This window comes from Barbus barbus (genome assembly GCF_936440315.1).
Source record: "Barbus barbus genome assembly, chromosome: 28".
In the NCBI taxonomy this organism is placed as follows: domain Eukaryota; kingdom Metazoa; phylum Chordata; class Actinopteri; order Cypriniformes; family Cyprinidae; genus Barbus; species Barbus barbus.
Genome location: NC_136756.1, coordinates 8,236,672 through 8,257,357, shown reverse-complemented (window position 1 = coordinate 8,257,357; position 20,686 = coordinate 8,236,672). Strand labels below are relative to the sequence as shown.

At 36.3% G+C, this 20,686-nt stretch overlaps 1 protein-coding gene across 2 annotated transcripts; it reads left to right on the top strand.

Annotated features, from left to right (window-relative positions):
• Window positions 1–34: 34 nt before the first annotated feature.
• Window positions 35–18,884, top strand: LOC306848053 (RING finger protein 122-like). Of its 2 annotated transcripts, XM_079382375.1 has the most exons (7): window positions 131–448; window positions 10,840–10,908; window positions 12,789–12,945; window positions 14,423–14,468; window positions 14,593–14,634; window positions 15,701–15,783; window positions 17,489–18,679. In XM_079382375.1, the coding sequence occupies exons 1-7, from the start codon at window positions 424–426 to the stop codon at window positions 17,601–17,603; spliced, it is 537 nt and encodes a 178-aa protein (XP_079238501.1). In that variant the 5' UTR covers window positions 131–423; the 3' UTR covers window positions 17,604–18,679. The 2 variants fall into 2 exon arrangements, with proteins under 2 accessions (XP_079238502.1, XP_079238501.1); XM_079382376.1 differs by lacking the exon at window positions 10,840–10,908 and having other exon boundaries at window positions 35–448; window positions 17,489–18,884.
• The last annotated feature ends 1,802 nt before the right edge of the window (window positions 18,885–20,686 follow it).

Below are 20,686 nucleotides of genomic sequence, written 5' to 3'. Positions count from 1 at the left end.
CAAAATGACAGCCAGAGGACCGTCTTGTTTATGTGAGTCACAGATGACAGTGGAGAAGTGTGCTGGAGAAGATTGGCTCAGTTTTGTGCCCATCACTCCGGCTGGGAGGGACTTTCATTCGCTCTTGTTTAGTTCTCAATGGATGCCAACATCAGCCACGACACGTGATCAGATGTAAAACGAAGGACGTGCTTTGTTCACTGGACGTAAACGCTTGCCAAGGCTGAATACGAGTCAAATGTCGTGAACGTGTTTACTACCTGACCAGATGCAACGACTGATGTCGCTATGAAGACGAGCGAGGACTGCGTTTAGATGAATCCAGATGTGCTGCATGGCCTGACAGAGCGACAGACAGACAGAGGGCATCTCTCTGTATATAAACACATCCCTTCATAAGACAGGAACCGCACGGGTGGATTGATGCACCCTTTCCAGTGGTGCAACGGTAAGATCCTTCCTTGAAGTATTGTAGGATTTTATAGGCTGCTATCTTAAAACAATAAAAGAAGGTAAAAGCGTGAGGGGTCCATATAAACAAACACCGTGTTCATAACAATGAGATGTTGCTATATGGGTCAATGACAAGAAAGGCTCTATGAAATGAAGAAAAAGGGAAATATCTAGTTTAAAACGCACATGCCAGGTCTTAGACATGTAATATTTGTATCCACACTGGTTTGAGACATTTGAAAAAAACAATTATTACTTCAAATAAGTTTATTTGAATTACTAAAAATGTCAAGTGGTGTAACCTTCAAAGGACTTTTGAAAATACAGCATGTAAATCAAATCTACTCTTTTTTTAGCGTTTTTTATTTACTATTGCATTGGGTAGGAATTTTAATTATATTTACTCAGTTTCTTTTGTTTGTTTGTTTTGATTTAGAATTACTATGGCATTGCTTAAGGATTTTAATTAAATTTGCTCAATTTTATTTATGAGATTAATTAATCTACTTATTTTTTAGTTGACTTTTTAAGATTACTTGATTCTTAAAGTATATTTCAATGATTTCACAAATTTAAAATTTACTCAATATATTTTTAAGTGTAAAATGTTTCACCAAAAAAAAAGAGTAGATCATAATAAAAGTTTTTACAGTCTACTTACCTTGTACATGTGAATAGACAAATTTTCAAATGTGTTTTTCAAGGCATTTTTTTACAACTATCATACATTTTGAGTCATGAATATCTAATAATAATAACAAAGTATATTAAGTTTTATTGGGGTTAGCCTACTTTATTTGACAATAGTTTTTAGCAAACTTAATGACCTTGACATGCAGTTATTGGTCTAAAGGGATCTGTTTTATGGTTTTATTGTCATGTTATAAAATGGCCATGTTAGTTACACCACACTGACTTTGATTTGGCGGACAAAATTAATATTAGTAAATGATGGTTCATATATGATTCATTTATTATTATAAATACATGAATGATGCCAACAAACAATATAATAAAAAAGAAAACAAGTAGAAACTTTTTTGAAGTAGAAACTGAATTTTTTTTATCATTAAACAGATGTATTTAATCATAACTGTATTTTAATGTATTTTTGAATAGCTTAGAAGATACAGACAAAAGTGTCATATTATTGATAATACAAAGGTTCATTTTAGTCACTCTCCAACATTTATATACACAATCCATTTATTAAATGAGCCTTAATTGATTGATGGCTTGCTGTCACCTCAAACTGACTTTTAATGATTTTGACACTTAAAGAGACAATCAGCTTGATAGAATAGATATCTCAATAGATTATTAATATTTTCCCAATACAGGAAAACTGTGGCATTCACCGAATTACACTTTTAGATCTGAGACAGATCTACATCTCATTCATTGAGAGCTGTTAACAAATTTCGATCACACCCTTGTTTCATATTTATAGGTCATTCCATGTTTGTCTTGAAAGCGCTTCATAGATGAGAGCCCTCTATAATCTCATGGGCTTGTTAATATTTCATGTAAAACTCAATGAAAAAGCTCTGAAAGAGCTGAAATGCACATTTTGGGCCTGCTTTATGTAAAAAAGCAGACATTTTATTATTATGGAGTCAAACATGACCAATACAATCTTGTATCCTTTTGTGTTCCACAGAAAGTAACACATCTGTTAAGAAAGAAGGTAAATAATGACAGAACTGTAATTTCTGAGTGAATAATTATTTTAATGGCAATTAAACTTTCGTGTGAAGGTAAAAAACAATGAATAATATTAAGGTATTAATGCATTTAGAGTTATTGAAAATTTGTCTATGTCGCTGCATCTTTTTTGATATCAGACAGAGAACAGGAAGCGCCCATCTTTTTCACACCAGCATCATCCTCGCAATATACAGAGAGGAAAAAAATTATTTGATCCCCTGCTGATATTGTATGTTTGCCCACTGACAAAGAAATGATCAGTCTATAATTTTAATGGTTGGTTTATTTGAACAGTGAGAGACAGAATAACAACGACAAAAATCCAGAAAAACGCATTTCAAAAAAGCTATAAATTGATTTTAATGAGTGAAATAAGTATTTGACCCCTTCGCAAAACATGATTTAAAACTTGGCAATCACAGAGGTCAGACATTTCTTGTAGTTGGCCACCAGGTTTGCACACATCTCAGGAGGGATTTTGTCCCACTCCTCTTTGCAGATCCTATTCAAGTTTTTTTAAGGTTTTGAAGCTGACATTTGGCAACTCGAACCTTGGCCCCCTCCACAGATTTTCAATGGGTTTAAGGTCTGGAGACTGGCTTGGCCACTCCAGGACCTTAATGTGCTTCTTCTTGAGCCACTCCTTTGTTGCCTTAGCCGTGTGATTTGGGTCATTGCCATGCTGGAATACCCTTCAGTGCCCTGAAGGTACTTGGTCCCGTCCATCGTCCCTTTGATGCGGTGCAGTTGTCCTGTCCCCTTAGTAGAAAAACACCCCCAAAGCATAATGTTTCCACCTCCATGTTTGACGGTGGGGATGGTGTTCTTGGGGTCATAGGCAGCATTCCTCCTCCTCCAAACACGGCGAGTTGAGTTGATGCCAAAGAGCTGGATTTTGGTCTCATCTGACCACAACACTTTCTCCCAGTTCTCCTCTGAATCATTGGCAAACTTCAGACGGGCTGTATATGTGCTTTCTTGAGCAGGGGGACCTTGCGGGCGCTGCAGGATCAGTTCTTCAAGGTGTAGTGTGCTACCAATTGTTTTCTTGGTGACTATGGTCCCAGCTGCCTTGAAATCATTGACAAGACCCTCCCGTGTAGTTCTGGGCTGATTCCTCACCGTTCTCATGAACACTGAAACTCCACGAGGTGAGATCTTGCATGGAGCCTCAGTCCGAGGGAGATTGACAGTTATTTTGTGTTTCTTCCATTTGCGAATAATCGCACCAACTGTTGTCACCTTCTCACCAAGCTTGCTAGTTGATGGTCTTGTAGCCCATTTCAGCCTTGTGTAGGTCTACAATCTTCTCCCTGACATCCTTGGACAGCTCTTTGGTCTTGGCCATGGTGGAGAGTTTGGAATCTGATTGATTGATTGCTTCTGTGGACAGGTGTCTTTTATACAGGTAACTCTCCCCATGCTCCTAATCTCAGCTCCTTACCTGTATAAAAGACACCTGGGAGCCAGCAATCTTGCTGATTGATAGGGGATCAAATACTTATTTGACTCATTAAAATATAAATCAATTTATAACTTTATTGAAATGCTTTTTTCAGATTTTTTGTTGTTGTTGTTATTCTGTCTCCCACTGTTCAAATAAACCTACCATTAAAATTATAGACTTTCTTTGTCAGTGGGCAAACGTACAATATCAGCAGGGGATCAAATAATGTTTTACTCCACTGTAGGTCAGCAAATTTGCAAAGAGCTCTGCTGGCAAATGTGTGGTTTGTTTAAGGGTCTGGTTTGCCAACACAGAAAGCACAGTTTAAATCCCAAGAAGGGGTGACTCAACTCTGCTTTATCTCCTCACCCCGAGGTTGCTCCTGCGGGACGGCCTCCGCAAATGACTTTCTGTTACTGAAGCAAATGCGTCTGTTAAATGGCAAGCAACTCTAGTGACCTAGTTTATCCATTTATACGCCTTCTTATGTATGTCTCTTCCAAACACCCCCTCATCTCACCTCCTGCTTGATTTTTTTATTTATGTTGTATTGCGAACATTTCAACCTCTTGTGAAAAAGAAGTGTGCTTATTGAATGTGCACTTTTAGCATACTTCAAAGTTTTTATATATATATTTATTTTTTAAATGTACTTGCAGATTATATCATATTAATGAAATAAATGGCATCTTAACTGCACTTAAAGAGAATATACTGCCAAGGATACTTTTTAATAAAGCCAGTACATTTGAAATCATTGTGTTTTAATAATCTTTTGTTGAAATGTAACAAACTTATTTTAATGCGCCAACTAACATGCTGAATTACACGTAAATTACTGAATTATAGTAATAGTGTGTTATTTACATTTAAAGTTAATATATTTTAAATTTATAAAAAATTGTAACATTGTCATTAAAATTTGTAATTACAAATATATTTAAATACATCACATACAACTTTCAATAGAAATGACATTAAAGTATATTTTTAGTTTAGCATAAATGCTTGTCAGTACATTCAACAGCACACTTTAACCAAATTTCAAAGATAAAAGAAGTAATTATTAAATTACAGTAAAGATGTACTTAAGTCATACTTACAGAAAATTCAGCTAGTTGCATTTACTATAAATTGAAACTATAAAACATTTTAATTTAATTGCAAATAACTGTCTGAAAGCATTACATTCAAGTGTTTTCTATAAAATATATTATTTCTCTTGTTAAAAAGTATGCTAAATTATTGTGCTTAATTAAGCATAGGGAAAAGAGCTCATTGATAAACAATTGGGATCATCTGCCAGCATTTGGTAATATTTACACATTAAACAGAAGAATTGGAATGGGAAAAGCCTCCTATTTTAAATCAATAATATATTCAAAATGCTTTATTGAGGTTCTTGAGGCCATTATCAGTTGTTTTGCCAGCAAGGAGTGTGAGACTGAGACTACAGCAGTGCTCTGCTATAGATTTCTCTCCTAGGAAGCACGACTCTACCTGAGGCAGACGAGTCTCACTTTCAGCAGAAATGATGTTAAATGACAAAGTTATTGATTTCCGATGGTCCAGGTAACTTGTGAAGAGCTGACAGAGACAGCAGAAATGAAAGAGCCGGTGTTTATTGGTTTTTATTTGTTGAATCTCGTACAAGAATACCAAGTGCCATCCAAATGTGTTTCTGCAATAATATTCTCAGGAAACAATACCGTAATGTGGGTTTACCAGCGATTGATTCTGAAGCTTTTACACCAATGTCCTGATTATAAAATATTATGTATGTTTTTGCAAAAATATTAAGCAGCACAACTGTTTTCAACATTTATAATAATAAGAGATGACCTAAACAGGTAAATCTATGAAATAACATGGTTTGTGCTATGAATTATATACACATATAGAGTATACAGTAGGTCCTGGAGATACACATTGGGCACAAAATGATTTCCTGAAAATAATAAACACTAGACTAACTTTTAAAACATTGTGTTTAAGATATTTTCTTTATAATCTGATGAAATGTCCTCAATTTCTTGATTGTTTTGTACAAGCAGCCAACAAATGCATAATGAATGTCTACAATTTATAAACCACAGGCACCTATTCATTAATAGCAGAGCGGTTTAGGCACCTCTGCTCCTGAACAATGAACACAGCAAGTGGGGAAGTTATACGGGCACTCGTCCAATCACAGATCACAGATGTGTTACTAAAGAATGCAATGTCCCGCTGTGTGTTTGGACTGCAGAACCAGCCTACAGTATGTATGTTGTGTGATGGTGTGGCAATGCTTGGTGGAATTTCCTTTCAGCCAGCTGCTCAAAATCAGTGATTATTCCAGTGTTACTGAGGGAAATTAGACTCAATCTAATTGCGCTTTAAGTGTAGCAGCGACCCATGGGACCTCTTGATACAGGTCCAATATCTGTTTTTCTTGCTTTTCTTTTAAAGTCACAGTAATAAACATTTTCCAGTGCGAATTATATATATACCGCCGGTTTCACAGACAAGGCTTAAGCCTAGTCCTAGACTTAGTTTCAACTGAAAGAAACTTGCACTGACTGTTCTTAAAATATATCAGTGCATTTGTTTTGTCTCAAGATGCACCCCAGTAATGTTTTTTGTTCTAAGCACGTTCATAAAAATTGCTTAAATGTCCTAATTGAACTTTGATCTAATCCTGGCTTACTCTAAGCCCCGTCTGTGAAACCGGGCCTTAATGCTATACATATGATATTTTATCTTAAAAATCATTCTGACATTATATTTAATGTCTGTACAGATTGTTTTGGACCAAAGTATGCAGATATAACAAAAATAAGTACAAGAATATTAAAAAAAGGTATTAGATAAAAGTATTAAATATTTAAAAAGCAACCCTTTATGTGTAATTTAAGAGATATACAGTACAAATATTTACAAAAAAGTCAAACTTATGTGCACTTTTTATTTTGTTTATTATCAAAGCCCAACATTTATGAAATATAAGTGAAACATCTTTGATTTATGTCCTAACGCTTTGATATTGTACACTATCATTGTACAATATCATTTATTTGGTCAAACTACGGTAAAAACAGTAATATACTGAAATATTAAAATATCTGTTTTCTATTTGAAGATATTGTAAAATGTAATTTATTCCTATGATGCAAAGCTGAATTTTCAGCATAATTACTCGTCTTTAGTGTCACATGATCCTTCTAATATGATGATTTGCTGCTCAAGAAACATTTATTATCATCATCAATGTTGAAAACAATTCTGCTGCTTCATATTTTTGTTGAAATGTATATACAAATATACAATATTTTTGTATGTTTGACCCCGCTTGTAATGCCTGTTCAAAAACGTATCATGTTAACACAATATCTTTTAAATAATCATATAGCGTTTTTAGTTATTCTTTAGTTGTTCTTGAGTAGCAGTAATAGCAAAGCTAGCATACTCATTGGCTATAGCCAAAGTCCCTTTGCACTTTCTCCCATTCATAAGTATAGGAGTGAACTGTCTTTGTATTTCTATAGTCTTTGCTATAGCTATGTGATGTTAAGCTATACTAAGTTACAAAGCTAATTGGCTATATCGCTATGCTAAGAAAACAAGCTTTGTTAGGTATCATTATGGTAAGCTAGCAGGATAATCAACTAGTGCTATGCCAAACTAGTCGATAAACCAGTTGGTAACACTTTAGTATAGGGACCAATTCTCACTATTAACTAGTTGCTTATTAGCATGCCTATTATTAAAATGCTGGCTTGTTATTAGTACTTATAAAACACATATTCTGCATGACTATATTCTACATCCCTAATCCTCAATACCTAAATTTAACAACTACCTTACTAACTATCAATAATCAGCAAATTAGGAGTTTATTGAGGCAAAAGTCGTAGTTAATGGTTCGTTAATAGCGAGAATTGGAGTGTGACCAACCAGTTGTGAGGTAACTGAAAATTTGTATGGTTTCATATTTGTATGGTTATTAAAACGAATTCAAATTAAAAAATTAATCTATTCAAATATCAATGCATTTAGGCATGTAGACATGGTCAAGATGATCTGCTGATGTTCAAACCGAGCATCAGAATGGAGATGAAAGGTGATTTAAGTGACTTTGAACATGGCATGGTTGTTGGTGCCAAACGGGCTGGTCTGAGTATTTCAGAAACTGCTGATCTGCTGGGATTTTCACGTATGACCATCTCTAGGGTTTACAGAGAATGGACCGAAAAAGAGAAAATATCCAGTGAGCGGCAGTTATGTGGGTGAAAATACCTTGTTGATGCCAGAGGTCTGAGGAGAATGGCCAGATAGAAAGGCAAGAGTCAAGTCAAGTCACCTTTATTTATATAGCGCTTTTAACAATACAGATTGTGTCAAAGCACTTAACAGTATCAAATTGGAGGATAGAGTGTCAGTAATGTATAATAATAAGATGAAACACTCAATTTTCAGTTAAAGGCATTTCATTATTGAGTTCAGAGATGTCATTGTCTAGCTCAGTTTAGTTTAAATAGTACCTGCTAAATCAAATTGACGATAATCACTAGAAATGAAGTGTCCTCAACTGAGCAACCCAGAGGTGACAGCGGCAGGGAACCAAAACTCCCTCTGTGACAGAATGGAGAAAAAGCCTCGGGAGAAACCAGGCTCAGTCGGGGGGCTAGTTCTCCTCTGGCCAGGATATTATTGTTTATTTATTGTTTTAATTAAAATTTTAAATGTATTATATTTCTATTTTTAAATTGTTGCATTTGCTAACAATAATAGTATTATGTAGTTCGGTATTTTATAATATTTTTAGTTATTTGTTTTATTTTTATTTTTATTGTATTTTAAGTTGAGGTCTTCACTGGGGATATGTCCCCGGGGCTCATCCAGGTGTCCAGCCTCCGCCGACGATCAGGGCCACATACATCATCTAGAGTAACTCAAATAACTACTTAATACAACCGAGGTGTGCAGAAGAGCATCTCTGAAATCACATTGAGAATTTCAAACCTTGAGGCAGACGGGCTACAGCAGCAGAAGACCACTCCAGGTCCCACTGCTGAGGCTACAGTTCACACAGGATCACCAAAATACAACAGAAGATTGGAAAAAGTTGGCCTGAAACATTTAGAGAGTATAGGGTCAGAATTTGACATAAACAGCGTGAAAGCATGGATCCATCCTGCTAGTATCAGTGGTTCAGGCTGCTGCTGCAGGGCATGTAATGGTGTGGGATAATTTCTTTGCACCCTTTTGGCTGTTTTGTACCAACCGAGCATCATTTAAGGCCACAGACTACCTGAGTATTGTTGCTGATTATGTCCATCCATTTATGACCACGTGTGCCCATCTGGCTTCTTCAAGAAGAATAACGCTGCCATCATCTCAAACTAGTTTCTTGTACATGACAATGAGTAGACTAAACACAAATGGCCTCCACAGCCACAGATCTCAATCCAATAAAGCAGCTTCAGGATGTGGTGGAACGGGAGATTTGCATTATGGATGTGCAGCCGACAAATCTGCAACCGCTGCATGATACCATTATTTCAATATAGACCAAAATCTCAGAGGACTGTTTCCAGGTTGCCAGGCCTGACAAACAAAATTAGCCCCATTGCTGATCACGTTTTTTCCATTGTGTTCCTAGTCTCAGCTTCAGACGTCACACACAACACTGTCAGCTAAACATCTGATGCATATGGCCAGTGTTGGGGTAAAACATTACAAGTTACGTAATCAGATTACTTTTTTAGTAACTAGCAAAGTAACACATTACTTTTTAATTTAGTAGGAAATATCTGGGTTGCTTTTTCAAACAAGTAACGCCAGTTAGGTTGTTTCCCTCGATTGACTGACAGCTCTCGTGTTGCCATGTTGAGAGAAATCGGGTGTAAGTGCAGAGGCGTTGTGTGCGCTGTTTGAACATGATGTTACTGTAGTTCTACACTAAATATGAAAATGTATTTACTCATCTCACCTGCGCAAAAACAGATTCAGTACTCCTCAAAATGAATAAAAACTGTCAAATGCAAACTCATTTCACTTTTGTTGTGAAAGGACTTTTACATTTGTAAAAGAAGAACTTTTTTATATTAAAAACAAATAAGCAAGCCCTGTCCAGATTTAAAAAGTAACTCAAAAGTAACATAATGCATTAATTCCCATAAAATTAACGTAATTAGTTACTTTTTAAGGGAGTAACACAACATTGTAATGCATTATTTTTAAAAGTAACTTTCCCCAACACTGCATATGGCACACAAAATTGGAAAAACTTCGGGAGTTTCGAAGTCTATATCTGATTGGTTAAATTATACAGGATTTCTGGGTGGTGTGTGTGTGCCGAGTTCTTTAACGTTCTGCCTGGAAACTAAGAGGGCGTGATGCCAAATCCCCTAATGAAATGAGAAAGCCTTCGTGTTTACAACTGTTTAGCACTGTGACAATTAGTGCATATATAGGGTCAACTAAATGTTGGGTTTACAAAAGTCTGTGAAATATGTAAAGTTCGTGGCATAGACTCTTTAAAATACCTCCAAGAGTTTTACACACTCTATGCCCCTAAACATGACGCTGCACAAAACGAAACATGATTGGTTGCTTTACCTGTTTAGTCAAATGGTTTCTTGGGCGGTCCTTGGCCATTCAAAGCGGCCAGTTGAAATAGCCTTCTGGCTTTAACCTGCGGACTAAAAACCAACCCACAGCAACAGTGTAAAAGTAGCCTAATTCCGCGGGGAATGTGCAGAATTGGCAACCCTGTCCAGCAGCTTGTTGAATCTATGCCACAAATAATTAAAGTGATAGTTCGCTTAAAAAATTTAAATTACCCCATGATTGATTCACTCACCCTCAAGCCATCCTAGAGTGGATATAAGTTTCTACTTTCAGACGAATACAATCGGAGTTGCCCACTGAAGCTAAGGAGGGTTGAGCCTGGTCAGTACCTGGATGGGAGACCTCCTGGGAAAACTGTCGTACGTGCGTTCATGAGAGAGTGGTATTCCAGCGGATGATGGAGTATGTAGGTGTAGCATAAGCACCAGTGAGAATAGTCTCGCGAAAACCGAGTTTTGTTTTCCTTTGTACAGCAAAGAAAAACCAGGCTCCTCTTGATTTACAGCGAAATCCTCCGATATTTTTCTGTACAAATCCTAATTTTGTACTTCAAATTCATGACCGGTGTTTTGTTTTACTCTTTCCTCTGTGCTTCCGCGTTCGTCACTTCTCACCAGAGCTTACACTACGCCGATGTCCTCGTCATCTGCTGGAACCCCATGCTCTCGTGAACGCCAGTACAACAGGTAGAGATTTACTTTTAAATATGTATATCTTCTTACACAAACCGATCGCTTCACTTCAGAAGGCCTTTTTTAAAAAACAGAACTGTGTGGAGCAGTTTTAAAGATGGATGGAGGCACCTTTTTGGGCTTCAAAATCTCAACACCCATTCAATGCCATTATAAAGTTGGAAGAGCCAGCTATTTTTTTTTTTTTTTTTTTTTTTATAACTCAGATTATATTCGTTTGAAAGAAGAAAGTCATACACCAAGGATGGCTTGAGGGTGAGTAAATCCCTTCAAGTGAACTTTTTGGGTGAACTATCCCTTTAAGGCAGGTTTGAAACCAAAACGGATTTGATGTGTTTGTGTTAAGAAACAGTCATGGACAAACTCTAAGTGGCCTTTTATTTCAGTTAAATTAATTGCAAGTACAGTTTTTTTTAAAATATATATATATATAAGTGTACATTCAGTTAAACACAAGAGATGATCCACAGGGTCACTGGATTCTGCAGGGTGAATCATCCTGCTCGCATCTCAGCGTGTCTAACAGACATTTCTTGCTTGATGAAGGACCATCACCTTCAACTCAACCTTGCTAAGACAGAAGTGCTTGTAGTTTCAGCAAACCCATCACTTCATCACAATTTCACCTTCCAGTTAGGCTCATCAACCATAACTCCTTCAAAAACAGCCAGAAACCTTGGAGTTATGATTGATGATCAGCTGAATTTCTCAGACCACATTGCTAAAACTGCCCGGTCCTGCAGATTTGCTTTATACAATATTAGGACGATCAGGCCCTTTCTTTCAGAACATGCAACACAACTCCTTGTTCAGGCTCTTGTTCTGTCCAGACTTCACTATTGCAGTGCTCTCTTGGCAGGTCTTCCAGCCAATTCCATCAAACCTCTACTGTTAATCCAAAATGCCGCTGCAAGATTAATCTTTAATGAGCCAAAAAGAATGCACATCACACCTCTGTTCATCCATTTGCACTGGCTACCAATAGCTGCTTGCATAAAATTCAAGGCATTAATGTTTGCCTACAGAACCACCACTGGCTCTGCACTGGCTCTGCACTAAATTCAGTACTTCAGACCTATGTGCCCTCTCGAAGCTTGCGTTCTGCAAGTGAACGACGCATCCCAAAGAGGCACAAAATTACTTTCACAGACTTTTTCATTAATTGTTCCCACCTGGTGGAATGACCTGCCCAACTCAAACCAAGCCGCTGAGTCTTTAGCCATCTTCAAGAAACGGCTAAAAACTCATCTCTTCCATCTTTATTTAACCTTCTAACTCTAGCACTCTATATTCTAATTCTATTTTATCTATCTTTTTATTTAAAGAAAAAACCCACGCACACTTGACCCTATATTAATTGCATATTTATTCTCTAACTGCTAGCTTTTCTTGAAAAACTAACACTAGCTTTCTTCTTTCTATTCTATCTACTTGTTTCTTTAAAAAACAAATCCCTTGCTACGTGTACTGTGTTAGGCTAACTGAGACTTGTCATAGCACTTGCATGTTGTTGCTCTTTTGTTGGTTTTGATTGCTTCTATTTTGTAAGTGGCTTTGGTGTCTGCTAAATGACAATGTAAATGAATGGTTCACGATTCTGGAACCAAATTCTAATGATGTAATGATTGTTAGCAGTCAGTTCACACACCTGCGTTTCCTCTTACAGAGAATCTAGACAAATGACTGAGTGAAAGCCCTTAATGTTTCCTGTTTATACTCAGTGAAAGGTGAACTCAAGTATGAAAATCTGTCTTCAGAGGAGAGGAGAGCTATATTTGTGCTCTAATACAGACCTGTAACTGATTAGTTCTGTTTGAACGATGTGTTGTTTTCATGTTGTATGTGTTACTGATGAGATTTCACTGTCTGTATAGGGTGCTTCTGCGGCTTGGGACTGATCTACTCCAATAAGACCTGCACTATGGCATCCGTCACCTTCCAGGACCTTCCTCTCAATATCTATATGGTGATCTTCGGCACAGGCATCTTCGTCTTCGTACTCAGTCTCATATTCTGCTGCTATTTTATAAGGTGAGTCTGATCTCACGCACACACATGACACACAGGTGTTGACCTGTACACAAGCATATATATCTTATGAGATCATTGATTTACTGTAGAACAATACTGAGACGGGCCGGCGGGGAAAGTCAACAGGAAATTGCAGTGTTGATGAGGATGGTACACATGCACTTCACGTCACCGACACTGTTATTAATAGAGCTACAGACCCATACAAATACCCCACCCTTCTCTTTTCTTCTCTTTTCTATCTGACCCTTTTCTTTTTTCTTTTCTTTTCTTTTCTTTTCCAATTCTATCCTATTCTATTATCTATCCAACTTTTCTTCTTTTCTTTGATTTCTTTTTTCTACCTATTTTCTCTTTTCTTTTCTTTCCACATTTACCTTCTTTCTTTCTTTCTTTCTTTCTTTCTTTCCTTGTCCTTGTATATCTATTTCTTTTCTAGCGATTTCTTAACTTTTCTCATCTATCCTGTTTTCTTTTTCTTTTTTTTTCTTTTTCCTGTCTTTGATCTTCTGTCTTTTGTTATAAACAATTGCAATATGAAGTACAGTATATACCTTGCAAAGCACAGACAGAAGACTTCTATATAGTTGACTCTTGACTATTGAACCGCATGTAAATCATGTCAAATGCAAATGAAAGCTGTTGAAGAGCGGTGTGTGAACAAGCGGTCAGACTCGAGAGCTTGCGTCGTGAGCAGCACACACTGCCGTGCAAATCAGTGATTCACCAGTAAAAATGAACTCAGGGTTTCAAGCCCAGCTCTGAAAATGACTCACGCCTGCGTGTATCACCATGATTCTTTTTGTTCTGCCCATGTTACAGATTCACCCTCACTAAGTTTAATTTGATCCTGAATCCCTCTCCTAACGTAGAGAGAGAGACCACCGCTTACATCAGTCCATTACAGACATCATTAAAGTCAGTCCTATTAGCCAAATATCTTACTGTAAAACATAATTCCATTTCCATGAAAAAGACTCATTTTTCAAAATTACAAATACTGTTTCAGGGTTTCATGCATTGAAAATCTGCAAACCTTTACTTTAAAACTTTAAACACAATCAGCATGATCAACATTTTACACCATGCACTCATGAAGAAGAATAACATTTCTCTCACCATGTATTGAACACTAGTATTCAAAACTGTTCACACACCAGTGAAAAACCTCTGGATGTTAAAATTATTTGTTTGGCTTTGTATCCAAACCATGCAGAAAGTGTTTAAATTAGAGCCAGAATTAGAAAAAAGATGGAGGAGGAAGTGAAATGTATGAAAGCCAATTTTCACTATTCCTGTTTATTTGCAATACAAGGAGCAAAAATACTAAATGTACTGTATGATAGAGGGATAATTTTGATTTGTGACTCAACTTATGATAACAATGCTGAAAACTGAGTAAATTATATAAACAGTTTTACATTTCTCATAATTTTTCATTAACTGTGTGCTTTATATTTTCTTTTGTCGTCAATAGTAAATTGAGACATCAAGCCCAAAGTGAACGCTTTGGATACAGAGAGGTAAGAGTGAGTAAGCAGATATGCATTAAAGAGGTCTTCTCTTACATTTTTATCATTTAGTTTTTTCTAAGTATAATGTTAATAAAGGCTAATTGTACTAACTGTTAGCATATGGGCAATGCAGGTCATTTTAAAAGGAGATCCAAAGAAGCTGAATCTTCATGGGGTAAGAAACTGCCCTGTCTACATTCCCAATACTAGGGTTTCCATCGTCCTGGAAAACATGGAAATATCAGGAATTCCCAGACCTGGAGAAGTCAAAGAATATATGCTCATCAAGGCTGCATTTAAAAAATACAGTAAAAATAGAGTTATTGTAAAATATTATTACAGTTTAAAATAACTGCTTCCTATTGCAATATATTTTAAAATGTAATTCATTCTTTTAATGCAAATCTGAATTTTCAAATGTCACATGATCCTTCTAATATGCTGATTTGGTGCTTAAGAAACATTTATTTTTATTTAACAACAATGAAAACAGCCGCTTCATATTTATGCAGAAGTCGTGATATGTTTTTCAGGATTCTGAATAGAAAAAGAATAGAATTTATTTGAATGAGAAATCTATCGTCACATTTTAAAATATATTAAAATAGAAAAATTATTTTAAATTGTAACAATATTTCACAATATTACATTTTTACTGCATGTATTTTTGATCAAATAAATGTAGCCTTGGTAAACATCAAAAACATTAAAAAAAAATCTTAATTATTCCAAAATTTTGAGCAGTACTTTGTATGTGCACTATAAAAAATGATGTCACAATGTTATAAATAACATATGGTCACACTTTAGTTTGAGGACCAATTCTCACTGTTAACTAACTATTAACTATGGCTTTTGTCTCAATAAACTCCTAATTTTCTGCTTATTAGTAAGGTAATTATGGAAAGGGATCTAAAATATGGTTGTGCAGAATACAGCATTAATATATGCTTTATAAGTACTAATAAACAGCCAATATGCCAGTAATATGCATGCTAATAAGCAGCTAGTTAATGGTTAGAATTGGTCCCCAAACTAAAGTGTTCCCAAATAGATAATCACTGCAGAAGCATCCAGTAAACCTTTCTGAACCCCATGATCAAATGTGTTTTTTTTTTTTACTGTGGTGTTATATCTTTGAAAAGCTTACAAGAGTTATTTTATTTCCACCCATGTCTCTCCTCTCTTTTTTTTCACTTTTTTTCTTTTTTTCCCCTGTGGTGCGTGACGTCTCTCCACAGCAGACATGTGCCGTGTGCTTGGAGGACTTTAAGGTGAAAGATGAGCTGGGAGTGTTGCCATGCCAACATGCCTTTCACAGAAGGTGAGTAATAAGCTGGAGTCTAACAGCTGGTGTTCATAAAGCAGCAGCAGCAGCAGCATCCTGCTATTGTTAGCAGCTATGCAGGCTGATGTTTACATACACTGGTCTTTTTCTCTTTAACATTCTCTGTTTCCCTATTTAGATAATTCCTGATTACATGTGTCAAAAATGCTCTTTTTAACTATTTGTAATGCAATACTTGTGATATATGCTCCTTGCCAAATTTGATTTCCTATACCCATTAATAGAGAAAGATGTGTTTTGTCCCCATAATGTGAGGTTAAACATGCTGGCGGTGAAGTACACTACACTATCAGATCCTTTGTGAAACAGAAGTACACTTTAGTTTAGTACTTTTAAAAATAAAACTTATTATCGAAATAATATACTTTAAAAGAATATACTTAAGTGCGAACTGCATGTTTTCAGCCACATTATTTTGAATTGAATGAAAATTGATTATTATTTTAAATATATTTTAAATGCAATAAGTTAAACTTAAGAGTGATTTCTTTTTAAATAAAGTCTTATATGTAATTTCATAATTTTATTGTTTTTGAAACATGATTACAGCGTACTGCTGAATATACTGACAAACATTTATAGTAAAGTAAAATACACTTTAAAGCCATAATTTACCCCAAAATGAAAAAAGTTGCTCAACAAGTACTTAAGCCATCCAGTATGTAGATGATTTTGTGTCTTTACGGGAACAGATTTGGAGAAATACAGCATTACATCACTTGCTCACCAGTGGATCCTCTGCAGTGAATGGGTGCCGTCAGAATGAGAGTCCAAACAGCTGATAAAAACATCACAATTATCCACACCACTCCAGTCCATCAATTAATGAAGTGAAGTGACATACGGCCAAGTATGGTGACCCATACTCGGAATTTGTGCTCTGCATTTAACCCATCCAACGTGCACACACACAGCAGTGAACACACACACACTGTGAACACACACCCGGAGCAGTGGGCAGTCATTTATGTTGCGGCGCCCGGGGAGCAGTTTGGGGTTCGGTGCCTTGCTCAAGGGCACCTCAGTCGTGGTATTGAGGGTGGAGAGAGTGCTGGACATTCACTCCCCCCACCTACAATTCCTGCCGGCCCAAGACTCAAACCCACAACCTTTGGATTACGAGTCCGACTCTCTAACCATTAGGCCACGACTTCCCAATGTCTTGGGAAGCAAAAAGGTGTGTTTTCATATGAAACAAATCCATCATTAAGACATTTTTAATTTAAAGCCATAGCTTCCATCTTAAAATACCTAAAGTCTATAATCCATACTATTTCTATCTCTAGTGAAAAAGTCACCAAAAGTCTGAATCAGGAGAGAAATATGCACAGATCAAGCATCGTTTACAAGTGAAAACAGTTCAAAACAAATACGCAGGTAGATTTTTTTCACTTTTTTATTATCGATCATGGACTTGTATCTTGGCGATTTGTTGATGGATGGATTTGTTTCTTACAAACACATTTTACTTCACAAGACATTAACTGATGGACTGGAGTTGAGTAGTTGAATTGTGATGTTTTTAATCAGCTGTTTGGACTCTCATTCTGACGGCACCCATTCACTGCAGAGGATCCATTGATAAAACTAAGTGATGGAATGTTACATTTCTCTATATCTTTAAAGTCACACTTGTAATGTGTAATTTGACATTATTTCAACACAGAACGTGTGTTTGCAGGTGTGTGGTGAAGTGGCTGGAGGTGCGCTGCGTCTGCCCCATGTGTAATAAACCCCTGGCGGGATCCTCCGAGCAGCACCAGAGCATAGGCACACTGCTGGATGAGCTGGTGTAGGGACAAGACCGACATCAGTCTTCAAAAACTCTCTCTGGAGTCTTTTTTTTTACAGACATGAACAGACCTGACTGTGACTCTCACTGTTTTGTGAGACTGAACCTCATAGATAAGCTCAAGAGGCATGCTTTCTCGATAAAACATTAAGGGAGACCGTAGATTCTTGACTGATGAAACATCTAGGCTAAGGCTTTTGAGTAAAATTTAACTTAACACCGAATGCTAAGAGCTGTTCAGTCATAATGTCGGTTTGTATGCTAACCCAGAAGGCTAATTCACCTCCGGTTCCCTCAGGAATTCATAAGGGGTTTTTAATTGAGCGGGGTTTGATTTCTGATTAAAACAAGGCCCGTGGGAAACACTATTTTTAAGATTTAAGAACAACTTAAATTGGGAAACCCTTGAGTGCTTTATAAACTCAAGCTGCTACATATAGTAAGAACTACAATTACCACAAGGATGTGTGTTTACACACTTGATGACACAAACAACCATTGTAGTCTTTATGTAGCACAAAAAAGTTTTAAATTCTCATTTGAGGTATGAATAGGTGTAATTTGTGTTGTGCAACAAAATGTGCCAAAATTAAATGTAAACAGACCACTAAAAAAACTACTGAAACTCCTGTGAGAAACCCTCTGGGTTTTAGGACTACAAACTGAATATCTGTATTGTAAATGCTCTACATCAGACCAGCTGAGGAGGAAACAGGATTTACATCATTCCAGCACTGAACACTGCAACCGCAAGTGACAGCAGCACAGTACACTGGGCCCAAAGAACTAATCACAGTGTGTGTGTGTGTGTGTGTGTGTGTATGAGTGAGTGTCTTATACAGTCTTCAGTAGTAGTGTTGGATGTCTCGTTCTCTCTAGATTATGTGTGCACAAATCATCGACTGTCTTAAGAGATTTTAAGCAAACACTACCACAGTTCCCGGAGTCCCGGACACAGAAATGGGCTGCCAGTGAAAACACAAGTGGCTTTCTTTTTGTATTTCAAGTTTTTGTGTTTGTTCACTGTAATCTGGTTGCTGATGTTACTACCTGCAGTGTTTTAGTCAATGTTTTCACACCAAAAAAAAAAAAAAAAACTTTTTGAAAGCATTTCTCTGTGCAGAATATTTCATTTACTATTATGTGTGTGTGTGGCTGTCTTTTATACGACCTTTTAGCTAAGTTAAATATTTTAAGCACTTCATAATTTTCAGTTTAATTGATGTGGTAGAACATGACCTTTTCATTATATTTCATTACAATTAAGTATAAAAGTGGTCAACGGAAGGATGTGGAATGTGTCATTTCATACATTTATCATTTTACTTTTCCTTGTGCTATAACTTAAAGGAATATTTCACCCAAAAGTGAACATCTGCTGACAGTTTAATCATCCTCAGGACATCCAAGATGTAGATGAGTTTGTTTCTTCATCAGATCAGATTCAGAGAAATGTTGCATTACATCACTTGCTCTCCAATGGATCCACTGCAGTGAATGGGTGCCGTCAGAATGAGAGCATTCGCTTATAATTTCACCACATATATTGTAAAACAAACACAAAAATGAAGTCAATTATGTGTATGACCTCCAATAATATTAGACTGCAAACATTTATATGTGAGAAAGAAGCATATTTTGAAGAAAAGAAGGGTGAGCTTGGTTCAATACTAGCAAAACTTACAAGACCCAAGTGGAACAATTTTAGTACTGATTTAGTAAATAATTATATGCAGTGTAAAGTTTTATTTACATCAGTGAAGATGCAGCTGACTTCATAATTGAGTAAGCTTCAGATAAGTCGAGTGGTTTACTTGTGATGTTTTTAATCAGCTGTTTGGACTCTCATTCTGACGGCACCCATTCACTGCAGAGGATCCATTGATAAAACTAATAACTTCATAAGTGAGTAAGCTTCAGATAATTGACTGGAGTCGCGTGGTTTACTTGTGATGTTTTTAATCAGCTGTTTGGACTCTCATTCTGACGGCACCCATTCACTGCAGAGGATCCATTGATAAAACTAATAACTTCATAAGTGAGTAAGCTTCAGATAATTGACTGGAGTCGCGTGGTTTACTTGTGATGTTTTTAATCAGCTGTTTGGACTCTCATTCTGACGGCACCCATTCACTGCAGAGGATCCATTGATAAAACTAATAACTTCATAAGTGAGTAAGCTTCAGATAATTGTAGTCCAGATGCATCTGAATAATATTACTTGACTATGAACGAATTAGTAATACAGCTAAAAAATAAATGAGTCATACAATCAAGCAAGTAATTCATCATTCACCTTTCTTTTCATCTTGCTTTCTGTTTTCTTTTCTTTTATTAAAATGACATGCAGGCAATATTACACTCCACCTAAACTAGATGAACACTGACACGGTTAAACTGAATTGAATTAACTCTGAACTAAACTGAGCTGAATAATGACACTTATCTCCTGTAGAGCTGCATATAGCTGAAATTGAATTTGTTTAATAATTAATGAATTTCACTAAATAAATGATGTTCCTGCTCATTATTGTGAAGCTGCTTTGACATAATCTGTGTTGTGAAAAGCACTATATTAATAAATTTGACTTGAATTAAAAAATCAAGTGGAAAGAAAACCAGCCATCAAAAAATAACACAGGAATCAGAGAAATTTTTGATTTGTCCCCAACCAAGAGCTTTTTACTTCCTTTGTAAACATATAACATGTACATTCAAGAAAAATTAAAGTTTAAAAATTTGCTGCAAATGTACTCCAAGATATAGATGAGTTTGTTTCTTCATAGGAACATATTTGGAGAAATTGAGCATTAAATAATTTGTTCACCAATGGATCCTCTGCAGTGAATGGGTGCCGTCAGAATGAGAGACAAAACAGCTGATAAAAACATCACAATAATCCACAAGTAATCAATACGACTCCAGCCCATCAGTTAACATCTTATGAAGTCAAAAGCTGTGTGTTTGTAAGAAACAAATCCATATTTTAAGCATTTTGAACTTTGTTTCAGGATAAAAGTGCTCTATCCATAATTTTACTTTCTCCAGTGGAAAAAAGTGATCTTGTTGGAATCAGGAGAGAAATAT